At 43.4% G+C, this 24,957-nt stretch overlaps 2 protein-coding genes across 5 annotated transcripts; one reads left to right on the forward strand and one right to left on the reverse strand.

The window, feature by feature from the left end:
- The first annotated feature begins 1,512 nt into the window (after positions 1–1,512).
- On the forward strand, positions 1,513–12,466 carry fbxo11b (F-box protein 11b). 4 transcript variants are annotated; one of them, XM_047608383.1, is made up of 22 exons: positions 1,513–1,846; positions 3,025–3,188; positions 3,399–3,480; positions 3,706–3,850; positions 3,961–4,090; positions 5,163–5,246; positions 5,342–5,474; positions 5,625–5,731; positions 6,476–6,587; positions 7,063–7,169; positions 7,266–7,403; positions 7,507–7,724; positions 7,816–7,996; positions 8,092–8,214; positions 9,176–9,261; positions 9,362–9,438; positions 9,524–9,667; positions 9,890–10,000; positions 10,099–10,206; positions 10,287–10,395; positions 10,569–10,667; positions 10,864–12,466. In XM_047608383.1, the coding sequence occupies exons 1-22, from the start codon at positions 1,759–1,761 to the stop codon at positions 10,991–10,993; spliced, it is 2,676 nt and encodes an 891-aa protein (XP_047464339.1). In that variant the 5' UTR covers positions 1,513–1,758; the 3' UTR covers positions 10,994–12,466. The 4 variants fall into 4 exon arrangements, with proteins under 4 accessions (XP_047464339.1, XP_047464340.1, XP_047464341.1 ...); XM_047608384.1 differs by having other exon boundaries at positions 3,709–3,850; XM_047608385.1 differs by having other exon boundaries at positions 3,399–3,459.
- Positions 12,467–13,912: 1,446 nt separating this feature from the next.
- msh2 (mutS homolog 2 (E. coli)) lies at positions 13,913–23,795 on the reverse strand. The gene is made up of 16 exons (XM_047608382.1): positions 23,481–23,795; positions 23,009–23,157; positions 22,634–22,921; positions 22,329–22,475; positions 21,525–21,674; positions 21,051–21,184; positions 20,642–20,841; positions 20,184–20,293; positions 19,969–20,092; positions 18,924–19,074; positions 18,728–18,825; positions 18,182–18,427; positions 17,287–17,491; positions 16,946–17,193; positions 16,268–16,443; positions 13,913–14,202 (listed from the first exon to the last, which is right to left on the reverse strand). The coding sequence occupies exons 1-16, from the start codon at positions 23,686–23,688 to the stop codon at positions 14,026–14,028; spliced, it is 2,811 nt and encodes a 936-aa protein (XP_047464338.1). The 5' UTR covers positions 23,689–23,795; the 3' UTR covers positions 13,913–14,025.
- Between the last annotated feature and the right edge of the window lie 1,162 nt (positions 23,796–24,957).

The following is a 24,957-nucleotide window of genomic DNA, read 5'->3' on the forward strand; positions in this document are numbered from 1 at the left end:
GGAGGATGGATATTGCAGCTAGATAAGACACACACACACATATACTCCAGCAGCAACCCAGAGTTTCAAGGCTGCAGCTGCAAGGAGGAATCTGAGTTCATCTCATTGATATGGATACACTGCCTCCTGCAAGCCAACGCCGAACGTGTGGGCGCATTTATGCACTTTAACCACCAGGTGATGCTAGTGATGCCGTATTAATTGCGATATCTGCTCTGTTAAAGTATTTTCAGCTGCGAACCACGAGACAACCTTTCACGACAACTATCAATTAATTGTTAGAATCATGCACTGCTTATCGGGGAGTCAACAATTCCGTGCTTGTTCTTATTCCTGCATTATTTCCCTCATTCATTCAGTGTACGTGGGACAAAAAGATTCGTGTGATTGCACACCCTATGCTGCAATGCATATGAATACTCTCTGATTACAGACAGAATAAAAACAAAGCATAACACCTTGTAACAAAACATCCTCAGTATGATGCTGTGCCTTCAAGTAGTTTCAGATTGCAAGCCCCTCGTTTGTAGTCAAACAATGCCCTCTGGTGGTAATTTAATTTAATTTTTTATTTTTTTTTTTTACTAAAATGAGTGATTTTACAAATTTGTTATAATTATACTCGTCAAACAAACGCCTCCCTTTGCGTTTAAATATGCGGATTGACTGTAAATTTTACTAAATGAAGGCTATAGCCAACATCTATTCAAACGACTGCAGAAAATGTGTGTGTTGGGGGATTTAAAATAACTCAAAACGTTTAAAAAAGACGAATGCAAACCAGCTAGTCCAATCTTGAAATTCCAAATAGGAAGAAAGATGCATAATTGATAATTGTGCTGCTTTTTGTGTGCGTTTCAACACTGACTGAACAACTGAGATTTCAGAAAAGAAGAAACTTTGACAATTGTGCTTGTTGCATGTCATTCACTACTGTGTAACTATTCAGATCGCACTGCATGTGTTCACACTTTAATGTCTAATTTAAGAATTATTAGTATGAACGTAGGCAAATATCAAATAACCAAGCACATTCCTCTACTGCACTTATGTTTTCACGCCAAATAATAAATATCAGCTTCATTATAGGTAGGAAAATCATTCCATAAATTCTGTGCTATTTTTCAACTTTAATTGTCATTGCACACAAGTTACAACGAAATTTAGTTTGGCAGCAATCTCTAGTAATAGCTTAAGGTCAGGTATTTTTAAAGAGTAGATTTTTTTTTAAAAAAAAGCGTAAAATATATCCCAGTTTTTCCTCACATATGCACTTGTGGTAAGAGTTGCAAACTTTATTTTTTGACTGTGGATCACTTTATGTGTCCATGTATTAATCTAATCGCCGCTTGACCGATTCCAAACCCCAACAGAAAGGTTTGTCAACTCATTTTATACGAGGGATTTGATTGGTCGCTGCAGGAGAGGATTCTGTAACGCCCAACGTGATTGGCCGAGCCGACACTCTGTTCTTTTTTTTTCTCGCGATTGTTTCCCGTGTGGGTAAATGGCTCCTCCTGCTACAGACTGAGACGGAGCTGGCACCGAGCGGTGAAACGGGGGGAGCTGTGACACCACGGAGGAGAAAAAAAAAAAAAACGCGATTACACCCCAAATACCAGCGGGTTTTTGATCGCAATTGTGTCGGGTGTACCTGGGAAAAAGGCTCTCCCGGGTGGCCGTTTGGGTTGCGGGCTAAATTTAGTAGCGGGCGGTCGAGGATAGCAGGCTATTTTTCAACAACCAACAACTCCCCAGATGAACTCCGTCAGAGCCACCAACAGGAGACCCAGGCGAGTGTCGAGGCCGCGCCCGGTGCAGCCCGAACGGAACAACGGGGATAGAGGTAAGCAAGGCCACGGTCGGCTAAAGCGTCCACACAACGCGGTGTCAGTCCACGGCGGTCTTTGCATAAGCCTCGCCTTTTCTACCGGACTGCTCGGCACTCCTAGCGGCGGCGGGTTCAGCAGGAAAACCCGAGGCTTCTCGCTCTGTGGCTCAGGCCAGGCCGCGCTTTGTTTGGCTTGAGTGATTGGGGCTAGCTCACCAGGATAGGTGGTGGTGGTGTCGGTGGTTGGGGGTTGTCTTCGCTTAATGCGTATGTAGCTACTCGGGTTAACATTAATAGCCCGTATTCAGGCGAACCCCCAGCTGGAGACACAGTCTCCGCGTCCGGCCGCCCGCGTCCTCAGCTGTCGCTGCAGTCTCTGAGGGTGTATAAGCTGCGGTGTCTTTTGGACTGCCATTTTTGGGGTGTAACGTTAACAAAAACATTAGCAGCGAATGGGGGCAATGCTAACTAGCTGCCCCGGCTTCAAGAGGCCACACGGATCAGCTGTGATACATGACACGGTGCGCTTTGGAGGATGAATTCACAGGGTCCATTTTGTGCGCTTTTGGGTGCTAATGCGGCCAGGCAGATTTGAACCATTATCCCCTTCCTCATTCCCGGAGGCTGCTAGCCGCGGCTCGATTTGTTTACACCGCGGATTTGCCAGCTACGCAGTTCAGTTTCTAGCCATTAGCCCGCACGTCTGGTCGACTTCATGTGCGGCCCTTAATTTGACAGCAACATAAAAAGACGAGGCAGAACCTGCCCATTGTGGAACCGGGCTGGAGACAAAATGCACATCGACTCGTATCTGCTGAGAATAACTAAACGCGAAGGGCTGTTAGTGTGGCTGCAGGGGGTGCATCTGCCATTATCAATCACTAACCTTTGTCTGCCTTACCAACTATTACCCCTGTCTGCTAGCCTGCGCAGTTGGCATACAGCATCCGATCTAAATGTACACCATTGTGTCAGTAATGGTAAGAGCGTGTGGCTTAAACGTTTGCTGCAATTACTGGAAACACTTTAACAGTGCAACAGAGCAAGATAAAGATGGCAGATTATGACAGAAATCCCCAGTTATCATTTTTTTTATTATTATGATGATTTTATTGCATGACCCTGCTCAATGCTGCATCTTTGTCCATCAAGTCGTGTATGAATGGGACACATCTCTGTGGTCTTCTGTCTAGATGAGGAGGCTCCTGCAGCAGCTGCAGCAGAAATGGCTATTGAGGAGTCCGGACCAGGTGCTCAGAACAGTCCCTACCAGCTTCGACGCAAGACCCTGCTTCCCAAGAGAACCGCCGCTGCCTCTGCCACCGCCTCCGCCTGCCCCAGCAAGGGCCCAATGGAGGTTAGACTGATGCACTTGTGTGTGTGTGTGTGTGTTTCACTTTAGCGTGCATGCCTACATACTGGAGTGTGTGTGTGTGGATGAGAGCGAATTACCAATTGACTGCGTCCTCCTTAAAGGGACCAGTGATTTGGTGACGGCAGTAAATTTCCCAGTTGATTACTTAATGCTCGGGTTTAGTCACAACGTTTCTGTTTCTCTCTCACACAGGGAGCTTCCACTTCATCGACAGAGTCCTTTGGCCATCGAGCCAAGCGGGCACGAGTGTCCGGTAAGAGCCACGACCTGCCAGGTGTGTGTTAAATCTCCGCAGCTGGGCAAGGAGAGTGTTTGCTTTTTTAGTTGAGCTTGTATTGATTTTCCCTTGTCTGCTGGTAAATTGTGTTTTCCTCTGCAACCCATTAAATAGCATGACTACATAGTTTAATGTGGCCGAAGTGAACGCATTCTCCTGATGCTTACGTTGTGTGTGTATTTGTGTGTTTTTTTTTTTTTGTTTGTTTGTTTGTTTTTTTAGCAGCCCCAGCAGAGCAATATCTGCAGCAGAAGCTACCAGATGAGGTCGTTTTGAAGATTTTCTCCTACTTACTGGAACAGGACCTTTGTCAGGCAGCATGCGTGTGCAAGAGATTCAGCCAGCTAGCGAACGATCCCATCCTATGGTCAGTGCCGCTGCAGAGATGGAACCTGCTCTTTTCCCGCTTTGCATATCACGGTCGTTAAAAGGCTGACGACTGAAATGTGTTTTGTATGTGGGTTTTTAATGTTATAGGAAGCGCCTGTATATGGAGGTGTTTGAGTACACGCGTCCCATGATGCACCCTGAGCCGGGCAGGTTCTACCAGGTCAGTCCTGAGGAGCACGAACACCCAAACCCCTGGAAGGAGAGCTTCCAACAGCTGGTGAGTTGGTCTCAGTTTATTTATGAATGCGTGTATTTCACCTTTTAATGAGTGCTATCAGAGGGACCCCCATATTTTCGCAATGACCTGATTTCTCTCGCCGTCTTGTTTTTTAATTTATTTGTAATGTGCGCAATATAGACGTCTGAATAGTTGTGCGTGACTGTTTAAGGTAGTCTACGCCACTCGGGAGGGTAATAATGTCTATGAAGCTGGGACAAGAGTCCCTGTGACGACACTAAAAAGAAAATGTATGCCTGGGTGTTTATTTTTCAATATCACAGATACTTCAAATATATTTTGTGTCACCCAGATGAGCACTTTGAAAATGTGGCTTAATGAGCAGCTTTAACTGGTACAAAACAAGAGTGTGGGGTAATTAAGTGTGATGGAGTTAACACTGAGCGCTAGTCCCTTTATTATTGTCTAAAGATGGCGAAAACATTTTTTTCTGCTTCTCAGTTTATACACGGACGGATTTCTTAAAATGACTATGTTGACATGTGTTCACTATGTTTAAAGTTAGCATGCTAATGGAATATGATGTTTGTTTATTTGGCTGCACGCTTTATTGATTAGAATATAATAAGAAAATAAGAAAAGACTGAACGAAGTCGGACGAGTCGTTTACTTCTTATATTCAGTCTTTTGACTATTCACTGCATTGCTATCAAGATGTCAAGATGTGTCTTTTCTTTGCATCTGTTGCTAAATTGGATGCTTCTGTATATGTGGTTTGTTTTGTGGGTTGCTTGCTGTCATTCAGCGATTCTCATGTATGAGAATCGCAAGATGGTTAATTTTATGAGAACATCTCGGCTCTGCGTGTTGCACGTATGGTTACTTTTTTAGGTTTTTGATTATTGTGATAATTTCTCTCCACCAGAAAAACGATCACTAGCCATAAAAAGTCCGGGTGCGCTGGCTGTGTCACGTTTAGATAACGTCTCGTGCTCCTATTTAAAAGCACACTGAAGAAATTATGTTTTTCAGTTAAAGTTTTTTTTTGCACTGCAGTTTTAATGCATAGGACAATTTAAACACAGCAGCCTCTGTGTTTTCTGTGTTGCAGTACAAAGGTGCGCATGTAAAACCAGGCTTCGCTGAGCATTTCTACAGTAACCCCGGCAGATACAAAGGCAGGGAGAATATGCTGGTAAGTTAAAACTCTCCTGTACGAATATATTATTTCCTATTTAAAGACCTGTTTCCAAACTGATGAAGTGTTTATATTCTGCCTTTCCCCTGCAGTATTACGACACCATTGAGGATGCGCTGGGAGGGGTGCAAGAAGCCCACTTTGACGGCCTCATCTTTGTTCACTCTGGCATCTATACAGATGAGTGGATTTACATAGAGTCCCCCATCACCATGATCGGCGCAGGTGAGCATGTTGCAGTCGCTGAAACGCACTTTAGACGTCGTCTTGTTGCCTGTGCCGCATGAAATCAATACTTCTCTTGAGAATACACATGCATGTCTGTATATGTGTCCGTGTAGGGTGTTCATGTGTGTTCTTTGCTTTTGCCCTCAGCTCCTGGTAAAGTAGCAGACAAGGTGGTGATAGAGAATACTAGAGACTCGACGTTCGTCTTCATGGAGGGCTCAGAAGACGCATATGTGGGATACATGACCATCAAGGTAAAGTCATACATCACTTTTCTCCCTTTGCACTAGGTGTATATGAAAGACTCTTCTGTGTCAGTATCACAGAGCTCCATGATTAAACTATACAATCATTATGGGAAAACTTTATCTCTGGTTTATTGCTTATTCATAGTTACGGGGAAAATAGTTCTTTCCTTAATGAAGACTCCTGTAGCTTTAGAAAAAACAACATGTAAGTAAGTAAGCAAGGGAGATTCACGAATGAATTTAACAACAAACGTGGTCTTTGCTGTGCTCCTGGGCTCCTAATAACAAAACCAAATGTCGTGGTCGTGTAAATTTGCCTGTGCAATGTTGAGAAATGGAAAAGGATGCTAACAAATGACGGTGATGTCTGTGAGAGAGTTAAAAAGCTTTTACAGCTTTAGATTTTAATATTAACTGTGGGCCATGTTTCAGGTATCGGCAGAAGCGAGGTTATCCGGTTGATAAAATGCCATTTTACTAAACACCAGATTTGAGTTTATGTTTGAACAAAAGACAAAGCTTGAAATTTTCCTGAGAAAATCCTTAATATTACAGAAGCCTTGTGCTTCACGGGATATCACACAAATTATTTTGTCGTGTATTGTGACATGTTGGTGATCCTGATTACGTCCTCTTATAATCCCGAAGCATCTGTGGCTCTCATGAATTTCCAGTAGATAAAAGTCCGGCGTGGACGTGTTGTTAGTAATTGTGGCCTGCGTCTGATCTGAGCTGCTCTTCTCTCCTCAGTTTAATCCTGATGATAAGTCGGCGCAGCACCACAACGCCCACCACTGTCTGGAGATCACAGTCAACTGCAGTCCGAACATCGACCACTGCATCATCCGCTCCACGTGCACAGGTATCCTCGCGCACACTGAAATCCTGCTTAACGATCCCTAACAAAACGGTGAAAGTAAATTTGACATTTGACACTTGGATTAAAAACCAAAGCCCCGTAGACTGTTTCTTTTCTTTTAGCGGCTAATCCCATTAGGGAGCAGGGAATCTGGTAGAATCTGTCCTGATAAGGCTCCTCCTACATAGTGGCCATGTGACCTAGTTACGTTTGTAGTCTAAATTAAAAGCATGTACCATAAAATGTCACACCACGTAGAGAATCGATAAATTGTGCGTCTTGGGAGTGATTTAAAGTCTGTGGGTCTCCCTCCGACATCGACCTTTTGGTATTTTTGTGAATGGGTGTGGTGTTGGGAGTGTAGTGGGGTATCCTTCAAATGTACTAAGGCGACAGCAGTTTGTATGTGTGCGTTGCTCAGCCAGTTTTCACACAATCAATGACTTCTGTGACCCTTCTGTTTTCCTCTTGTGCGCAGTGGGTTCAGCTGTGTGTGTGAGTGGACAGGGAGCGTGTCCAACCATCAAACACTGCAACATCAGTGACTGTGAGAACGTAGGACTGTACATCACAGACCACGCGCAGGTAAAAATCATAACCCTAATGTAAATGCACAAACGTACACGGAAATATTCACTTTGCTTCTGACTTCAAACTGCTTCTTTTTTTTTTTCATTGCAGGGCATTTATGAAGACAATGAAATCAGTAACAATGCGTTAGCGGGAATATGGGTCAAAAACCACGGTAACCCCATCATCAGACGGAACCACATCCACCACGGACGAGATGTGGGAGTGTTCACGTTTGATCACGGCATGGTAACTACTCTCAGCGGTGTCATGTCTTTTATTCCTCTCGGAAAACAAACGTCACAGACCGCCCTGATTTGTCGTCGTCTTCTTCTGTGTTTTCTTTTTTTAGGGTTACTTTGAGAACTGTAACATCCATAGAAATCGCATAGCGGGCTTTGAGGTGAAGGCGTACGCCAACCCCACGGTGGTGCGCTGCGAGATCCACCACGGCCAGACGGGGGGCATCTACGTCCACGAGAAGGGGCGGGGCCAGTTTATAGAGAACAAAATCTATGCCAATAACTTTGCTGGTGTGTGGATCACGTCCAACAGTGACCCAACGATACGGTGAGAACACTTCACTGAAGATTGAATTTGAAGCAAATGTAATTTTATTTCAATGCTTTTCCTTTTTTTTTTTTTTTTTTTTGGAATTCAGGGGAAATGCTATATTCAACGGTAACCAAGGAGGGGTGTACATATTTGGAGACGGGCGAGGTTTGATAGAGAGTAACGACATCTACGGTAACGCCTTGGCGGGAATCCAGATCCGAACCAACAGCTGCCCCATTGTACGGCACAACAAGATCCACGACGGACAGCACGGGGGCATCTACGTGGTAAATACACTGTTAACCCATCAAACCACAGCCTGATGTGAAACGTCCTCATGCCTCGTGTTTGACCGCGTTTCTGCTCCGCGTTTCTGCTTCAGCATGAGAAGGGCCAGGGAGTGATCGAGGAGAATGAGGTTTACAGCAACACGCTGGCTGGAGTCTGGGTGACCACGGGCAGCACTCCTGTCCTCCGCAAGAACCGCATCCACAGCGGCAAACAGGTAAACCGGCTAAACGTGATTAAAACGATTCCCAGGCTTAAATTAGGACAAATAAGATTCCATTCATGTTAAAAAAATAAAAAACTTTACATTTATGTTGGAAATGAGTAAAATTAAAAAGACTGGTTTTGTTGTTTGTGTGTGAACGCTGATAATCTGTTAATCAGATTAATCTTCACCCTTTCATGCACGATGTCCACTTGAGTGGACTGAAATAATTTTTTTTTTATCATAATAAATGGGAGTTTTTTTGTCAAAGTTGCACATAGTCCACTAAAGTGGACGTTAGAGCGTCACCCTATATTGTGCCACCCAATGATAATTTGTTCTTTTTATACCTAAAGATAAATAAAAACACTTGGGGAAAAAATCCTGACTGAGGCTTTCATAATTCATGCATGAAAGGGTTAATTGTGTAATTGGGTGTATAAGCACCTGAAATAGTAAATTTACATTTTATTTCTGAAACACCAGTAGTAATGTCAGTACTATGATCTGCCAGTTGAATATCCCACATTATACTAGAGCTCTACAAGCTTTTTATGTTTATTTTATTGGTTTATTTTGTTTGGACAGTGCATATTAATGAACTGTACATACGTGGTGTATTGTAAATATGCTGGAGTTAGCATTAGCATTACATGCTAAACTGAATCCGCGGCCAAAAACAAACATGTATATTAAAGAAAAAAGGTCAACACAGTACAATACAATAGACCAATATAAAAACAATGAGCCTGGTTAATAATAATCACAGGTTTTGTTGAGTTGGATCCAATGTTTAAGTTGAACTTAAGTTGGACCTTCTTTTATCATGACGGGTACTTTTATTGTTTTTTTTCCTTTATATTGACTCTGTTTATCTAAAAATTTGTTATTATGTTTTTTTTTTTAACTCCTTTGATTAAATCATATGATTCGTCTGTTAAACGTCTGTCTTTTTTTTAATTATTATTTCCAGGTCGGTGTATATTTCTATGACAATGGCCACGGTGTGTTGGAAGACAACGACATCTACAATCACATGTACTCCGGTGTACAAATAAGGTGACGACTACCTTCTCTCAGCGAATGTAACGCAGGCGAGTCTGGGTGCATGTTACCGATTTCGAGAATGTTTCTCACCGTTGTTACTGAATCTCGACAGGACGGGGAGCAACCCAAAGATCAGGCGCAACAAGATATGGGGAGGCCAGAACGGAGGGATTTTAGTCTACAACTCAGGTCTGTGTTTGTCCTGCTCCGTTTGTCTTGTGTAGATACGTAAAAGGTAACGTTGTATGAGTAACCCTGCTGTTAAATGGGACAGGTCTGGGGTTCATCGAGGACAACGAGATCTTTGACAACGCCATGGCCGGTGTGTGGATCAAGACGGACAGCAACCCCACTCTGAGGAGAAACAAGATCCACGACGGCAGAGACGGAGGCATCTGCATCTTTAACGGAGGCAGAGGTACATCAGACACACTAAGCTGCTCTTTACGTGTTACGTTATTTACGTTTTCATAAGTGTTTTTTTTTTTTAAAGGTCTGTGTATTATATGTGTGCTATCTAAGCCAGGAGTCTCTCATAATAATAATAACAATAAAGATGATTCTCGAGTGGTTAGATACACGTCGTCCTGTTACGTGTTTGTTCCTTATGTTGTGTATCTGGTTGTGAAATTCTGCGCAGGCCTGCTGGAGGAGAACGACATCTTCAGGAACGCTCAGGCCGGTGTGCTGATCAGCACCAACAGCCACCCGATACTCCGCAAGAACCGCATATTTGACGGCTTCGCCGCAGGTCAGCTGTTTTACAATCGTCTCAGATCGTTCCTCCCTCCGTGTATGTGTCCCGCGGTTGGTGCTGATGCTCCCTCTTCTCGTTTCTCGCTTCTCCAGGTATCGAAATCACCAACCACGCCACCGCGACGCTGGAGGGCAACCAGATCTTCAACAATCGTTTTGGGGGCTTGTTTCTGGCCTCAGGAGTCAACGTCACCATGAAAGGTGAGCGGCAGCGGCTTTAACGCTCGGCAGTTTGCTCAAAACCCGCCTGCTTCCTAACGGCTGTTTTCCTGTTTTGCCAGACAATAAGATTATGAATAATCAGGATGCCATTGAGAAGGCAGTGAGCAGAGGACAGTGTCTCTACAAGATCTCCAGCTACACCAGTTACCCCATGCACGACTTCTACAGGTATTATTATATTGAGTCTCTTTGGATATTTGGACTTTTTCATCATTTGAGCACCTTTCTCTCCCTGTTTGCAGACAAAACTAAATGCAGTTTAATAAATAAAAAGTAGATTAACTAAAAACCATTGTTTCAGTTGTTTATGTTTATAACCAAATGTGCGTTTGTCTTCGCAGATGTCACACCTGTAACACAACAGATAGGAACGCCATCTGCGTTAACTGCATCAAAAAATGCCACCAAGGGCACGATGTAGAGTTTATACGGCACGACCGGTGAGATGTTCGCTTTCTTTGGGTGTTCTTAGGTTTATTGGCGAGTCTGTATGTGTCTATTTCCGATTAATGTTTTTAATCAGCAACATCGCTACTCGACCGTAGCTGCTTCTTGTGTTTATCTTGTGATGTATTGAGTCTCATTTACCGTTTTAACCATTTACACTTTAACATTTTTTAAATTTATTCACTCCAGGTTTTTCTGCGACTGCGGAGCAGGGACGTTGTCCAACCCGTGCACGCTGGCCGGAGAGCCCACGCACGACACAGACACTCTGTATGACTCAGCGCCGCCCATCGAGTCCAACACGCTGCAGCATAACTGAAGGCGTTACACTCTCTCACATAAGCATACAGACACATTACACCGCACACAGCCATACACGCACATAAACCCCCCCCCCACACACACACACACACACACGCGCACTTACACATACACACACATCCACTCGCAGCCATAAGGACCCAGAGAGACTCTGTGATTGCGGCGCTCTCAGACGGGATCGAGGTGAAAAAGAGGCTGCAGAGGGAGCAGCTTCCTGCCGGCTGCACTCGGACGCGCTGCAGCGGCGGGCAGACTTCACTAGAGGGAGCAGTGGAGCTGAGGGGAGACTGACAGAACGGCCACAAGAGATTCCTCACTGGAGTATTTCTTACTGCAGTCTGAAAAGCAAAGAAGAAAGGGAAGGGAGAGGGGGTTTGAGCGGAGGGCTTGAATGGCTCGTGGCCCCTTTTAGCAGAGAGCGAAGATCTCCTCAGTTCCGGACCCTCTTCTTCTTCTTCTCAAGAACTGCTGTCTAAGAGACTTCCTGCTTCCTCGCAGCTGCCATCCCGCAGCCAGGCAGTTGTAACTAGGCAACGGATGTGTGGATGTTGCTCTGTTGTGTGTGTGCCTGTGTGTGTGTGTGTGTGTGGATAAAAAGCAAGATTGTGTGTGTGTGTGTGTGTGTGTGTGTGATGGAGCACTTGGGCTTTTTTTTAAAAAAAAGAAAAAAAATGTTCTGATCAATGGATTTTATTTCAATGCTTTCTCATGTAGTTTTGTATTTTCAAGCAAAAAGCTGACTGTATTTGAATGTCTTTTATTTTATTATATATTATTATAATTATTATTTTTCTTTGGTTAGCGTCCCCTCCTCCCCGACCGCCCACCTCCACCCAACCAACCAACCCCCACCCCACCCCCCGCCCAGCGACACCTCCCCCCCCCCTCGGCAAGCTGCAGAAACTCAAGCGTCCCAGTGGTGAAGTTCTTTCTGTGAAAGAGAATCTCGTTTAAACACTACAAACCCTCTCCAGTATCATAGCTTAAATGGCAGGTGGAGCGGCTCCGCCGGCGTGTAAAAAGGTGTGTGTGCGTGTAAATGTGTGTCATGTGCAGTGTAAGTTGTGCGTGCGTATGTGCGTGTGTGTATATGTTTATAAGTTGATGCAGTCAGTGTTTTGTGGAGAGGGTTTCAATAGGAGGCGTCAGAGCTCCTTCGAACTGGAACCGAAGAGTCAAGTTTGCAGTCCCCGTCCTCCGCCCGTCCTTCCCCCCGTCCTCCCCCGTCCTCCTTCACCCCCCCCCCCACCACCTCCCTCCCCGTCCCTGTGTATCGTGGTGACTGTGGCTCCTCATGCAGCCTGAATCGTATGCATGTACCATAACATCTAGACTTAATATATTGTGAAGTATTCAATAACCATTATGTAGATGCTAGTTGGAATTCAAAAAGGGGTATACTTTCTTAGAAAGACAAAAAAAGAAAACAGGAAACTGGCCATTTCTAAGAAAATAAAACTTTATTAGATCAGAGGTGTCTGTCTTTAAATCCGCCACGAACAGAACAGGAGACGATGTTTGATGGTCGACGGCTGCTTATGTTCTTTTTACGGGGACGGTTTCAAACAGCTGGTGATGTTTGTATTGCATGTAAATGTGTGTGACCGATTGTCGATTTTGCTGGTTGTTTGTATCACGAGCTTATAGAAAGATGACGTGACCGGAGGGATTTATTTCTGCTGTCGTACTAACATCGAAGAAAAACCAGATGGCAACAACAAGGTGGAGGAGACCAGTGACCTTTACATCACGACCGTATGACTTGGGCTTTCAAAGGATTTGTCTTGAGTATGTGTGTCACAAAGTTTGATGTAGTCAGGAAAACGCTATTTTTTTTTTAAGAGACTAGAAACCAACAATTTAAAAAAAAAAAAAAAAAAAAAGTTTATAGAGCAGGGACAAATACATCAGACATTATTTAATATAAGTACAAATAAGATGTCATACACACAGATGTGTAGCCAACTCCCGTCCCTGGTTACGTCTTTACTGAAAGCTCCACAGCAAAGTTAAAACAAGACAAAATCATACTAATTGGCCATAGGTCACTTGGAGGTGGTGCTTAAATTCAGCAGATAATGACTAAAGTTTACAGGAACTATTAATATTCACTGATGGGAAAGAGATGCATATATTATATAGCTATGTATTTGGGGAACGCAGAGTAACAGAGTTTACTGAAGAAAGGTGTTAAAATCCACTGAAATTTAGTTTGGTTAATACTAGTCTTTTACTATAGGCGTCACAAAGTAGCATTAAAGTCTCCGAACAGGCAGCATCCATGTGAAAAGATGTTCCCCTCAAATTTGACATATTTCATCGGAAGTAATCTTACGTCTAATGCAAGACTAATATTAACCTTAACTTTATAATAATATTTATTTATCGGTATATTTGACCGATTATTACTTAGTAGGACTGATCCAGTTGTTAAAAACTTATTATTCATTAAATAACTAGAGAAAAAAAATTAAAAACACTCCTTTTCTGTAAACTGATGCTAAAAGTTCAAATGAAAAGCATCAAAATGTGAGTAAAGTAACATAAAAATGGCAAAAGTCAGCTGAAGTTTTCTTAAAAAAAAAAAAAAGGAGCGGAAATTATCCTGTGATTTCCCAATGGAACCAATTCCATTATCCATGTTTCGTTGAGGATGATCTCAGATACGCACACAGCATCACTCGTGGTTTATTCATTCCCTTCCAAAAACAAGAGACACCTGTGACACAACATTATGCACCAATCAGGCATAACATTATGACCACCTTCCTAATATCGTGTAGGTAATCTAGTTAGTGACAGAGCGACCGTCCTCTGACGCTCCTGGGAAACAGCCGTCACACATCTCATGACGCACATCACGAACATGTCAGGGAAGCAAATAACTGGGTCAAAAAAAAACAACAAAACCTTGCAGCATATTTGAAAAACATCTTTATTGAAAACTATACAGTATAAGCGCTCTAGTGTTCTGAACTTTAAGCATTTACTAAGCTTGTGATGAGAGGAAGCAGAAAAAAAAGATAAAAATCAAGCAGTTTTTACAGAAGCACAGCGAGCGAGGATCTCGTGGATGTATGCGTTGTTTTTGGCGGTCAGCTCCTGCTTCATTCTCCGGAGCTCCACCTTCACCTCCTCCTCGGTCATGGTGGCGACAGGAAGTGACTTCACCTTCTGCAGAAAGTCCTGGATCAGCTTCTCCCCATCCTGAAGGAGAGGCAGTATTTCATTACAGGGCATTACGCTTAGAGGATGAAGTGTCTTTTTAAGCTAGGTCACAAAATGTATTTACAAATATGTTTTTTTTGTTTGTTTTTATCATTTCTCTTCCACAGATTCTCCTCCTCAGTCTACAGCAGAACAGTTAAGGGAGGGATTCGAGTGAAGGACGCCAGCTGCAGCTAACGTAGCCTCGAGCAGAGATGCTTAAAGATTCATTTTCATTTTCAGACCAAACAGACGCCAACTAAAGTGACATCCCTCGCTGACATTTACCAGATTCCTCTCCAATTCAACTCTTTCTCTACATAGAGGACATGTGAAATGGTTTAAATTATATCCTGCTGCTTAAATTAATCACATTTATCTGATTTTTTTTTTAAACTATTAGCAAACGCTGCTACACATCTAGCAGATGTAGAGCAGCATTGGCACTAATGTGTAGACTTCTTCATTCTTTTTATTTTAGCTTAGCCGGCTAGCTGCTAACTTTGCTAGAAGCTACACCATCGATATCTGCAGTTCTTCCAACGGCCACTTGAGGCTCCAAAAGTGAGTCAATGTCAGAAAGAGTGTGTCAAACTAGGGAATGGACCATCTGAGCTATCCCTCGATGCTGATTGGTTCTGAGCTGGGCACGTGTTTCGCTAACAGAGAATAAAATTGCATTAAAAGTTAAAATATGCCACAGTGCTCAGCCTACAGCTGCAGCCAAGGATCAGGAAAACAAGTTCAAAGTAGTTAAAAACGAGGAAAAGGAAGAACTGGATGTCAACTGATTTCTCCCTATTATGGGAGGTTAATGTCAATGATTTTATATAGGAATAAAAAAAGTCATGCCATTATTAATGTGTACCTCCAGAACATCAAACACTGCTTTACAAATGAATGAAGTTTGAAGTTAACCTAGCGTTATGCTAGCCTTATGCTAGCTAGTTAGACTAAAGTCTTAGAAAAACAGCAACTACTGTCATATATACTGTGAAACCCATGTGTTCATATAATTTATGTCCATGTACATAATCAAATTTAATTGACAGGTAACTTTACTTCAGTTACCACTAAAAAAAAATTTCTGAGTATAATTTTTCTGAGTGCTTTTAACGCCGATGGATGAACACGGAGACTGAGGAGAAGGTGAACACAGCTCTGTGACTGATGAGGTGATTGGGCTACAAAGCATTTTACAGGCTCGTTTAAGATAGTTAAAGTAAATAGACGCTGGGATATTTAAGTGAGGGCCTTTTACATATTGACAGACGTTAAAATTAACATTTATAGAGCTGTTAATGGAGAAAATAACACTTTTATTTCAACATGGCACATCTGCCACATACGGTCACACTGTAGAATCTTCCCTCCGACGCATCTAACATGGTGTCCATGATTTGAGTTGGCCAGACTCTCTCTAATATACAGCTCTGGTCAATATCCATAGTCCTGTAACTTTACAGCAGGCTAACAGCTAAAAGGTATACTAGTCTCCAGAGCTAATTTTCTTATTTCTTATATCAACATATGCACAGGGCGGCCCAGCGGCTCGGTGGTTAGCGCTGATGCCTCCCAGTGAGAAGGTCCGGGTTCGAGTCGGTTTCCTCCCACCTCCAAAGACACGCTCGTTAGGCTGATTGGTGACTCTAAATTGACACTAGTTGTGAGTGAGAATGGTTGTTTGTCTCTGTGCTAGCCCTGCGATTTTAGCCACCGTGCTGAGCTTGCATGAAACATACATCTTCTTGCAGCAACTCCACTCTTTAAATTTTGTGAAGTTGGCGCCGCTTAAATATGAAGAACGGGATTCATTTTTGTAGGATGTGATACCGGAGAAAACTTGATGATTGTCAGTTACGGAGTCTGAGAGACAGACATTATTAAATATATAAATCATTATTAAAGGTTTGAACACTGCTTATGAACATTATATTAAAAGAGTTCCTTCTCAATCCAACTGTCAACTACGCAGACGAGACAGACAGTCACTGGTTGTATTGAGGTTAAGATGACAGGAGGATGGTGAACAAAAACAAAACAAAACTAAATAAACGAGTCCTACTTGTTTGTCCGTGCGTCGTCTCTTGGCCTCGGGCTCCTCATGCTGCTCTGACATCTTTCCTACGGGTTCCTGGAACTCCTCCAGCTCCTCCGCCTTCTCCTTGGCCACGGCCAGCACCGCCGGCGGGAAGCAGGCCAGCTCGGCAACGTGGATCCCGAAGCTCTGGTCACACACTCCTGAAGACACAGTCAAGTTTTTCGCGGTCAGTCAGTTTGGAGCCTTCATGGCTGAATCGCATAATCTGTTGTAACATTGAGCTGAAAGAGCACAGGCAGGCTGAGAAACATCTGATAAGGTCTGATAAATTACTTCCAACACAAATGCATCACAAATACATAATTGGTACATTTACAAACAAGTTACTCTCACAACGTTAATTAGGTTTTTGCTTGCATAACCGATTCTAATTATATCTCATTTATCAGTCTGTGCAAGAACGATGAGTAGAAACGACTAATCGTGTGTGGATCGGTGAGCTTTAGAGGTGCTTTTATGTTTTTTTTTTTTTAATAAGCCAGGCTATGTTTTTCCTGTGCTAATGCTGAGCTAAGCTAAGCTAACTGTAGCATCACGACTGGGAATCAGTGACATCAAGAAATAAAAAGCAGAAAATCCAATGAAACGGCCGCGTTGACCTCGTGTGAAAGCACATGTGGATGCGGCTCCGTGTGTGCTGACCTGGTTTGACTCTGTACAGCATTGTGAGCGTGTCGCGGGTGGTCAGGGCCGTGACGTGCAGGTTGTGGACGGTGGGCTGCTGCGCCGCCAGCGCCGTCAGCTCGTGGAAGTGGGTGGCGAAGAGGCAGAAGGAGCCGATTTTGGAGGCGATGTGCTCGCTGATGGCCCAGGCCAGGCCGAAGCCGTCGTACGTGGACGTCCCTCTGCCGAGCTCGTCGATTATGATGAGGGAGTTCTCCGTGGCCGACCTGGAGGGGCGACACGGATCGTGATGAGCGTCGCTTTTTTTTTTTTTTTTAGGTTTAGCGAAGCCGTTAGAAAGAGCTCGTGTCTGTTCTCACCGCAGAATGGCAGCGGTCTCCAGCATCTCGGACATGAAGGTGGACACTCCCTTCACCTGGCTGTCCCCCGCTCCCACTCGGGCCAGGACGCTGTCAATCACGCTGAGCTCCGCCTTCTCACATGGCACGAAGCAGCCGATCTGAGCCATCAGGGCGATCACGCCCACCTGCCGGATGAACGTCGACTTACCGCCCATATTTGGTCCTGAAATGAAGAAGAAGAACAAGATGTTTACACGCGGTTCACAGGAACGCGGGGGTTTTTCCTCAGTGATTCTTGGCATTTAATGTTTTGTGACTTCCACATGGAGAACCGGAAACAGCAGATTAACGGGGAAAAACATTTCCACCCTCATTTATTTTCTATTCTGACATGAAAATCAAGATTTGTACAGTGGGAAAAAATGTGACTCTGAGGTCATTCTTAGAGATGAAGACAAAATGACCTGCTTTACAGTGAATTAAAAACACCATAGAGACACAAACAGACACAAGCCGATGAGCTTTTAGCAGCTAACAAGTGGGAGGCTTTCTTCAGGATGTGGCGGAAACAGAATGAGACTCATTTATCATTTCTGCGGATGTAACACAGATTTAAAGTTGGAGCAATAAGCTAAATTCATCCAAAAAAACTCCATCGTGACCATTTCTTAATCAGTAGAACCAACAGCCCCGGATCAAGGACTTTTTCAGGTGTAACATGTGATGATGATCAATAGGAACATGAACCAAAACTAAACAATTTAGGATGAACTGGAATAATCATTTAACCTTTAAAAGCTACAACAATTAGTTTGATCACAAGACACACAACAGAGGAACATTCAAGCATGTGTTTCTGATACCCGCTCCCAAGTGTCGAGCTCTACCGCTCTCCTGCATCGTCGCTTTTCACCTGTGATGATGTAGAAGCTCTTCACGCCCTGGACGAAGGTGATGTCGTTGGGTATGAACGCGGTGTCCGCGTCGGTCTCCATGCACGGGTGCCTGGCCTGCAGCAGCTCCATGCGCCTGCAGCCGTCGGCCAAGAGGCGAGGCCGGACGAACGGCACGGGAGCGGAGACGGACGCCACGGCGAAGCTCGCCACCGCGTCCAGCTGCGCTATCACGTCGCTCAGCGTCTGCAGGGGATCCACGTAGCCTGGCGGTTCAAAAGAGGTCGAAACCTTAAACGGGTCGCCACAGGGAGGAAGCTGCAGCAGGTTTGTGAATGACTTTTACTTGAAAGAGCAAATACAGAAAAGATCAAAGCTCTTTTACAGTGCACAGCTGGCCTTTGATGAGAATGTGAGTACGATCGATTAGCAACGGTCACATAAAGCAAATGGCGTGTAATTAATAAATACTTATTTCCACGTAAGCAAGAGATCACGGCTTCCGTTGTTCAAATCGATGCCACGCTGACGAGACACAGTGAGCAGCATGTGATGAGATTCCTCACCTGAGGCGATGTTGATGATCTCCTTGACGATGGCGTTCTGGGCCTCCTCGTACTCCTCCCTGCTCTTGGTGTACTCCTCGTTGAGGGAGCTCAGCTTGCTGCAGACACGTGGGAGGGAGCATTCGAGCGCGCACACCGTCAGCTGACGAGAGGAGCAGTTTTATCTGCCACCGACTTCATTAGAAGAGCGACTGACCTGTTTGTGAAGCGCACGCCGTTCTTCTGAACGTCCAGCGTGGTGAATTTCTTGTTGTTCCGTAGACTCTTCTCCTCCTTGCACGTGACTCTCAGGTAGAAGCCCAGCATGGCGTTGGACTCCAGCTTTACCGTCTTACCGGCATCCAGACCTGGAACACAGAGTCGAGTTTAAGCTGAAATAAAAAAGCAACCAAACATTATGACCGAAACTGTTCCGTGATTGGTCAGAAATTGGAAGTCGTCATGGTTAATGTGGAAAAAAGCAGAAATGCTAGCGACCACTCTGTTAGCTCCCAGATGCTAAACTAAATTTAGGCTATTTAAGCTACACAAATTGTAAATCGAACAGACAACTTGAACCAATTAATGTGTTTTTTTTTACTTCAGTTATGTACAGAGATGAAATTTACAAAACCACAAGAGGCAGAAATTTATATATAAAATATTCAAAAGTTTTAATTGTTTAATGTAAATGTAGAAAAAAAATAATCACAGTTCGCCATGATGGTGTTTTGCACCGTTTTGGTTTTACCAGGCTGGTGTTTTTAGCCGTTGTTAGTGCGACATGGGCTTGTAGTTCCATTGTAACGCATGAAAAACTCAAATTACACTGCAGCAGCATTTCAACATATGTATGTCGAAAAATATTGTCTGTATGAACAATTTAATGCAACAAAAACTAATCAGAAGTGCTAATAAACGGAACATTACAGGAGCTTCTAATTACTGTTTACACACGTGGCGGCCATCTTGGTAACTCAGCTCTAAAAACTAAAGTAAAGCTACACTGAATTTAAGCTGAAATAAATAATGTTTTAATTAATTGGAAGTTTAAACATATTTTATTCTTGGCTGTTCTGTGTTTGTTGTTCAGGGATTTAGTTTTTAATTGTAAAGTCTTTTGACTTTATGTTGGAATAAAAAAACAACCTAATGGAGCCATGTTGTTATTTAAGGGGCCATTTTTTTGGTCCCCACAATATTTTGAAGGTTAAAAAAAAGTCCTTTTAAAGATAAAGAAGGTGTGTGTGTGTTGTTATCACCTAGCTCTCTGGCTGCACTGTTCAGCACTGCCTGCATGCTCTTTTCCAGCGTGTCCATCTTTTCTCTCAGCTCGCTCAGCACCGGATCGAACGACGCCTTCACCAGGAACTCGTGGTGGTCAATCTACACGCAAGAAAAGGTACGTTTTGAAAATATGCAAACACAAAGCTTAAAATAATATTCTTACATTTTACACTACACTGAAGAAAAAGACCTGGTTCATGTCCAGCGTGGTTTCAATCATCTCCTGGTACTTAACGAAGTCGCCCTGCAGGTCTCTGAGAGGGGAGAGGAACACTGCCTGCAGCAGCATCTGGTAGCTGCCTACAAACAAAAAACAACGCATACATGGAAATCTGATACAACCAAAGTGTTTTGCAGAAAATGTAGTTCTGTCCAGTGGGTATCAGTCAATCTACAGGAAATAAAGGAGAAGACATTTTCAGAACTTTATTGAAAATGCTCAAGTCTTTCAACAGAAGAAGGTGTCCAGTATGAGCCCATGCTTCAACAACTGGTTGATGGGCTTCCTCCATGCTGGAATTTTGCCAAACAACAGCTACACTCCTGTGAGTGCAAATTACCGCTGCAAAACCAATGCTTTTCTGTATGCAAATAAAGACTTTTCCTTACTATGCAGAGCACACACACACTGCATCCGTTTGAACGTACCTGAGTTCTTCTCCAGGGCTGCGATGAGGGCAGGGATCTGGCTCACAGCCTGGTAGACGCGGTAGCAGTCCTGTAGAGTCGCGGTGTGACGGTGGAACTTCTTGGCCAGGCGGTGAAGATCAGGAAACCGCCGCAGCAAATCCTCCTGACAGGTCTGCCTCAGCTCAGAGTCGCATACAAAACTCTCCACCAGGTCCAGCCTTCGCAATCAAACGCACACATTCAAACATCAGGATCCTATGAGTCCCCGAGGTACACTGAGGGATTTTATGGCTCTGCATCCAGTAGCTGTCCACTGCGATTAGATGAACTAATATAATGGAGGTTCTCCGTGAAATTTAACATGAGTGGAAATGTAATCAGATGAATACGTCTCCAGGAAACTTAAGTTTAACAGACTGTGAATTACCTCTCCTCTATTCTGGTTTTGTCCATGAGCGGCTGTTTGATCCACTGGTTGACGAGCCGCTGACCCTGAGGCGTACGGCATTTATTCAACAGCCCAGCCAATGAATGAGCTCCACTGGTGTCGTCGGGTGAACCCTGCAGGATTCAATTCACATGTATCAATCACAAAATGTTTCATCCTGATATTACTTGAGCCAGTATCCAAAAGTAAACTGACAGAGCATCCAGACTGGACGTTTCTATCATAACCCACATTAAAGATTATGGGTGTCTCTCACTTCATGTTGTTCTCTGCTTCTGCAACATTTTATCTTCTAACAGAGCCATCATTCTTTCACACAGCTGATTCAAGAGGGGACATGCAACTCGATCCACGACGTAGAAGCACTCAAACAATGAGCCAAATGACGTTTTACAGAAATTTATTTCAGTAGCATAAACATGAGCGCGTGCGTCTCTGGTCAGCATCACTCACCTGGAAGAGGTTAAGGGCTCTGACGGCAGCGTTGTCCAGCCTCATGTACTGACCCAGGTCCAGAGTGGTCAGACTGAAGGAGTTGAAGTTGGACTCGTCAGAGAGCAGCTCAAGGAAACGCACGACTGCAGCCAAACACGACATAGCCACCTGTGAATGGAGATAGAGGCTCTTGTCAAACACTGAACTTTTATACAAAAATCACCACTGCATTAACGAATAATATAAAGACAAAGACAATAAATAGAAAGCGAAGTAAAGTTCATAATTAATAGCTTTTCTATTTGATTCTCTACTGTAGTTATACATCCACTGCTCGAATCTGGGGAGTTCTTCACTTTAGTTTTCCTATTGAGCCTTTGTGAGAAGGATGTACACGTAAATTGATTTCTTAAAGCATACAATAATTTTTCCGTATGTTTATACATTTCTTCTTTTTGAATCTTCTTTATAAACACATTTAAAATGTGCTCATAACTGCTTCTTACCACACAATAGTGAGTTATTAACCATTTATTATATATGTGTGTCTATTCTGCATTAATTTGAAGAAATTTATCTAGAGGGTTGATAATATATATATATATATATATATATATATAAATAATATGAGGAGAAACATTAATAGGAGCCAAACTGGTTTACAGCATCTCTGACAAAGGCACAAAGAAGGGCAGGAAGTTTGGGGATGTACTGTGACAAGTCTGATCCGTGACGGTTCTATCTCGCTACTTAAATGACTCACATGAACATCGGCTAGGATTTTGGCGCCAAATGCTACTCGAAGTCTTTCTGTTTGTGCACCTGTTTGTCCAGCTCGGGCAGCGTGTTGCTCGCCACGGTCTCTCCTCTCTTGGCTCTCAGCAGCCTGTTGAGATCTTGAACCATGTCCTTGCTGCTGAAATCTGCCCTCTTTCTGTCAGATACCAGCACACCCCCACGCTCTACCACCTGCAAAAGCACACAACAACAACAACACTGTCTTCACACCACAATAACAGCTTACAAGTGCTTATGATGTTAGTGTGCACTACATTTTGAAAATCCATCTTTTAAGCATACAAATTTTAATTACTGTTATAATGTCATCAGCCTTCCCCTTAACATACCTCCCGCAGTTTATTCCCATCAGCGTTGCCTTCACCCTGGGCTAACAGACACTCCTTTGGGCTGATTTGGACGAGCAGGGACTCCAAGTTGGAGAAGATCTCATTGTCTGGAAACTCACAAACACCCATCTTCCTCTGGGCTGCATCTACGTAGCCAACGCCGACCACACGCTGTCCATCAGCTCCCGTCGCAAACCGCACGGCTACGACTCCGGCACAGCCCTCTGCTCCGGTTCCTCCACCACCAAACAGAATCTCTTCCAACTGAGTCAAGTTTCCTGGAGAGGCCTGCGTGGAGAAGAAACAGGCAAGGTTTTTTTTTTCTTTTGCATAAAAACAAACCATGCCAACACTTCCCAGAAGTCAAACCAATACCTTGTATTCGATCTTCCAGTCGTGCTCCTTGCTGCTCTTGCTCTGATTTCTGTACACCTCCACTCTGTACTGCCTCACAAGTAGCAAGTCTTTTACAAAGGCCTCAAAGTTCAGCTTGCTCAGGACCACACTCTCCAGCTTGCGACTTCCTGTTGATCACCATGTTAGCATTAATACTAATATCATTAATATCTGTATTTGATTATTAAAGAAATGTCATTAACGCTGAATAAAACAAATTAGGTGCTTTCTTAATGAAATAGTCCTCCTTTAAAAGCATCCTCTGAGCATACAGTAGTCTGCAGGGCTGCAGCTAGCTAGTGGATTCATTTATATTTAGCTCAGCTTGTGCTACATTTAGGTCAACAAATGCTTCAACGACACGCATGTAAATTAACATGCTAAACGGTAAACGCTGCCTTCAAACAACTTTCGTCACCTGCATACACCGTTAGGCTGCATGCTAGCTTACCTGAGCCCAAATACTTGATGACCCCGTTAGTCTTGAAAACCTCCTTCGCCGCGAATATGGCGTCTTTCCCGTGGACGGTGTAGTAGTCGTTGCGGTCAAATACCCTGAACGTCGTGTCCGGTTTCTCCGACATGGAGAAAATGAAGTTTAAAAAGCCGTGCTCGGCCGCACTGTCCATGGACAGGTTCTGCTTCGGTTGCACCGCCATGCTGGAATCTCCCGCCACTGCTGTGGCCAAACAGGAAGCGACGTCGTCTTTGCGTTGCCGTGGAAACCGAGCAGGTTCCGGTCTTCTTCTTCTTCTTCTTCTTCTTCTTCTTCTTCTTCTTCTTCTTCTTGTTTTTCTTGTTCTTTACAATAACCTTAAGTTTAGTCTAAACTAATATACTGAGAGATAACATCTATGTTTTGACTTTGTCTTTTGGAGGCTTTGAAGCAGACGTGTTGATTTATGTTGGAGTATTCCAATTTTAAAGCGAGTGCTATTGAGTACAGTGTCCAAAACTAAATCTTAATATAAATATGTCATTAATAACTTTCTCTCATCCCCACCTGCAAACTCACTTTGCCTTTTGCTTAATTTCTGCAAGTTAATGCAACTGATTTCTATCCTGTTTCCAATAAACATGATAAGTTTTGCAACCTTTATTTGGCTTTTTAACTTCATTTGATCCCAACCCCGAATTCATCCTGAATGACTGCAAACTGAATAGTGAAGTGACCGTGTCTAGATGAATTATTGCTCTCAGTGTACAATAAAGCATTCATTTATACTGTGTCAACTGTAAATCCTTGGCTAATTATTTTCCACGCATTAAAAACTCTGGAACAACAAATGCAACTAATATTCTAGTAATTAAACTCTTTGGTGGGCCTGTTGACCTGAACAATTTTTAAATTCTGTTGCTTTTTCTGTCGCCACCCATAGCCGGTTCACTTCTTCATCTTCTGTTTGTTTCTTCTGCTTCTGTTTTCAATTCATCTTGGAATAACAAAAAGCCCTAAAAGTTTGAACTGACAGATTGCATGGTAAAAGCAATTACATGCCTGCATGTGAGAATGTGTGACATATGTCTCCCCTGTTTCCAGGAAGCACACGTAAAAACACACTTGGCCATGGTGATTCTAAGAAGGCTGCTTTCCTAACATCATTAAACACGATCCATTAGTTGAAAAAAAAAAAAAAAAGTATGACAGGGGGTCCACACACACACAGTTATTCCATTGTTGACCGTATATCTGAGAAACTTGGGTTCATGTTGGTCTCAATATAAATTGTGAGTTACCCCTAACCCATACCATCTGGTTACTCCAATTTTGTTTACCTCTGCACTAATAGCAGTACTTTCCAATCCGTAATTCTCTTTTAATCTACAAACTCCTTATATATGTGTTATTTTCAATTATTTGAAACAAAGGCTTTGATCTGTTATAAACCGTAAAGAGGGATTTTATTGCAGGGGGTACCAAGAGAAAG

The sequence above is a fragment of the Mugil cephalus genome, chromosome 16, assembly GCF_022458985.1.
Source record: "Mugil cephalus isolate CIBA_MC_2020 chromosome 16, CIBA_Mcephalus_1.1, whole genome shotgun sequence".
Lineage (NCBI taxonomy): Eukaryota > Metazoa > Chordata > Actinopteri > Mugiliformes > Mugilidae > Mugil > Mugil cephalus.

What these genes read in the sequence shown, in the direction of transcription:
- fbxo11b (XM_047608383.1), top strand. Translation starts at nt 1,759, where the DNA reads ATGAACTCCGTCAGAGCCACCAACAGGAGACCCAGGCGAGTGTCGAGG. An exon ending in ACGGAACAACGGGGATAGAG is followed by an intron (nt 1,847 to 3,024) that starts GTAAGCAAGGCC and finishes TCTTCTGTCTAG; the next exon opens with ATGAGGAGGCTCCTGCAGCA. An exon ending in GAGTTTATACGGCACGACCG is followed by an intron (nt 10,668 to 10,863) that starts GTGAGATGTTCG and finishes TATTCACTCCAG; the next exon opens with GTTTTTCTGCGACTGCGGAG.
- msh2 (XM_047608382.1), bottom strand. Translation starts at nt 23,688, where the DNA reads ATGGCGGTGCAACCGAAGCAGAACCTGTCCATGGACAGTGCGGCCGAG. An exon ending in CCACGCTGGACATGAACCAG is followed by an intron (nt 20,093 to 20,183) that starts GTCTTTTTCTTC and finishes TCTTGCGTGTAG; the next exon opens with ATTGACCACCACGAGTTCCT. An exon ending in GAGCTTCTACATCATCACAG is followed by an intron (nt 17,492 to 18,181) that starts GTGAAAAGCGAC and finishes TCTTCATTTCAG; the next exon opens with GACCAAATATGGGCGGTAAG.